This window comes from Nematolebias whitei, chromosome 1, assembly GCF_014905685.2.
Source record: "Nematolebias whitei isolate Nwh7 chromosome 1, NemWhi1, whole genome shotgun sequence".
NCBI classification, from domain to species: Eukaryota; Metazoa; Chordata; class Actinopteri; order Cyprinodontiformes; family Rivulidae; genus Nematolebias; species Nematolebias whitei.
The window spans coordinates 11,055,676-11,057,360 of NC_056498.1; the positions used below are offsets into that span (position 1 = coordinate 11,055,676).

The 1,685-nt window shown below is 35.3% G+C and overlaps 1 protein-coding gene across 1 annotated transcript in view; it reads right to left on the reverse strand.

The window, feature by feature from the left end:
- alpk1 (alpha-kinase 1) overlaps window positions 1–564 on the reverse strand; it is a 28,991-nt gene extending 28,427 nt beyond the window's left edge. Inside the window, exon 1 of the mRNA XM_037681814.1 lies at window positions 462–564. Within this exon, the coding sequence (XP_037537742.1) occupies window positions 462–564 (103 nt within the window). The remainder of the gene's footprint in view (window positions 1–461) is intronic.
- Between the last annotated feature and the right edge of the window lie 1,121 nt (window positions 565–1,685).

Genomic DNA, 1,685 nt, shown 5'->3' on the forward strand with positions numbered 1-1,685 from the left:
GGTAAAAAGTGATAGCTAAAAGCGGCAGAATGGTAGCTAAAAGTAGTGAGAAGACAAAACTAGAGTGAGCATGCTGAGCAGATTTCAAAGACAATATGTTGTCTATGTTGACTATGTTGCATCATAGTTTTTATTTGAATAATTTCATTATAATTAAAGTTATTTTTTCAAAAAGATTAAAAGTTACAAAAAACAATCAATTACACACTATATCACATCAAGCTGAGGGTTTTGATGTATGAATCGGTAAAAACAAATTTTGCAGAACTAATTACAAACAAACAAACAAAAAACAGACAAAGGAAACTATAAACAGGAAAACAGTGTGACTCAGTACTCACACTGTTTTATATAAACAAAATGAAAATAGGTTCAAATTCAGAGCATTTTAATTCGTTTCCATTTATTTCTCTTTGAGCCCTAAACCCAAACACAGCCAACAGCTCCATCTAGTGTCTGACCTCTGCAGCTGCAGTAGTTCTGCCTCATTTCTTCAGAGACCTGGGGGGGCTGCCGAGATGCTGCTGCCCTCAGGCAGTCCTCCAGTAAACCCCCCACCTCCATCCTGGGCCTGTGATGCAATCCCTGTTGACAGGATAAAAAAAAAAAAAAAATTATATATAATTATCAATATTTTCCTCTTTCTCTGATCGTCTCACCACTATTAGAAATGAGTGGAAATCCCATAAAGTGTCAGGTGAGGAATGATTGCACCATTTAGTATGTTTTATACCAGAACCAGAGCATCAAATATCAAGTCATACACTGACAAGAGAATTATAACATCTTAATAAATAAGAGATACATCTTTATTACTGTTGTAAAGTTAGTTCAAGCAAAAAAAAAAAGAAGAAAGTTTTCTAATCAAAAATGAAAAGTGGCTTTAATCTATTTTTAACATTTAATGTTGAATGTATCAAATAGTTTTCTGATTTTTCTGGCTGTTTTACCCCACAGAACAAATAAGAGAGTTACTTTTAATAAATTTAATTATTATATTAATGTAATAAACAGTTTATAACACATGGAATTGAAAGAGCTCTACTCTGATCTTAAACAGTAAAACTTTACAGGCTATGACAGCAGAATTATTAAAAATGACTAATAATACAGACAAAGAACATGTTTATCATTAGAACCATTAAATTATTTTACTTTAAAAACATTAATTTCGTAGTTTTAAAAAATCATTCTCACCAACCGAAGCTTCGGTACTTTCTGTGTTCCGGGTTGGGCGGGGTCACAAGATGCTGCTTTCAAGATCGTAGGAAATTTAACGAATAGAACTTGAGCTGGATAGTTGACTCAAACTTGGTCTGAGAGAACATTTCCATCAACAACAATAATAACGCCAACACCTCTAAAAATGTTACAAGCTTATTCAGACATTCTGTGGTATTTTTTAGAAGTTTTAAGTTTTGCAGAAAATCTTGACAATCTTTAGATACCTGTACAAATCCAGCAACAAGTGTAGGAGTTGTGCTTTCCTTGGTCTCTGTCTCCCTCTAGTGTTCTACATGTGTCTGCTTCCCTTCTGATGTTTGCACCTGTGATGTTTCACAGGTGTTCTGTGTTAGTCTCGTTAGTGTGTGTGTGTATTTAAGTCTGTTTGCCTGCGTCTCTCATTGTCTGGTGTCACTGCGCCTCGTGTCCTGCGCCTCGTGTCCTGCGCCTCGTGTCCTGCG